Here is a 264-nt window from a genome sequence, read left to right as displayed (position 1 = left end):
TCTCCTGCTCCGACACCAACATGACGATGACAGACACCTTCTGCTCGTAGATCATCAGCCAGAAGTCGGCGGCGGTGCCCAGCAGCGGTGCCTGGGTGGCGATGATGGCAGGACAGTAGGGTGACAGGTCCTCCACCCGGCTGGCGTTGATGTAGTCGTCCTTGCCGGAGCGCAGCACCACGCGGTTCCTGTCGTAGGGCATGATGTCCTGGTGCCGGTTCTTCATGGAGTAACAGCGAGCGATGGCGATGGACAGCTGCCTGG

At 61.7% G+C, this 264-nt stretch overlaps 1 protein-coding gene across 1 annotated transcript; it reads right to left on the bottom strand.

The window, feature by feature from the left end:
• Positions 1 to 4: 4 nt before the first annotated feature.
• Positions 5 to 259, bottom strand: LOC114819089 (tyrosine-protein phosphatase non-receptor type 23-like; the record flags this gene model as incomplete). Its single annotated transcript, XM_029087569.1, has 1 exon — positions 5 to 259. A coding segment is annotated over one exon (255 nt), but the record flags the coding sequence as incomplete, so codon positions are not given.
• Between the last annotated feature and the right edge of the window lie 5 nt (positions 260 to 264).

Source organism: Antrostomus carolinensis, unplaced genomic scaffold, assembly GCF_000700745.2.
Source record: "Antrostomus carolinensis isolate BGI_N321 unplaced genomic scaffold, ASM70074v2 scaffold36811, whole genome shotgun sequence".
In the NCBI taxonomy this organism is placed as follows: Eukaryota; Metazoa; Chordata; class Aves; order Caprimulgiformes; family Caprimulgidae; genus Antrostomus; species Antrostomus carolinensis.
The sequence above is the reverse complement of the archived record's forward strand: the minus strand, read 5'-3'. Positions and strand labels throughout refer to the sequence as shown.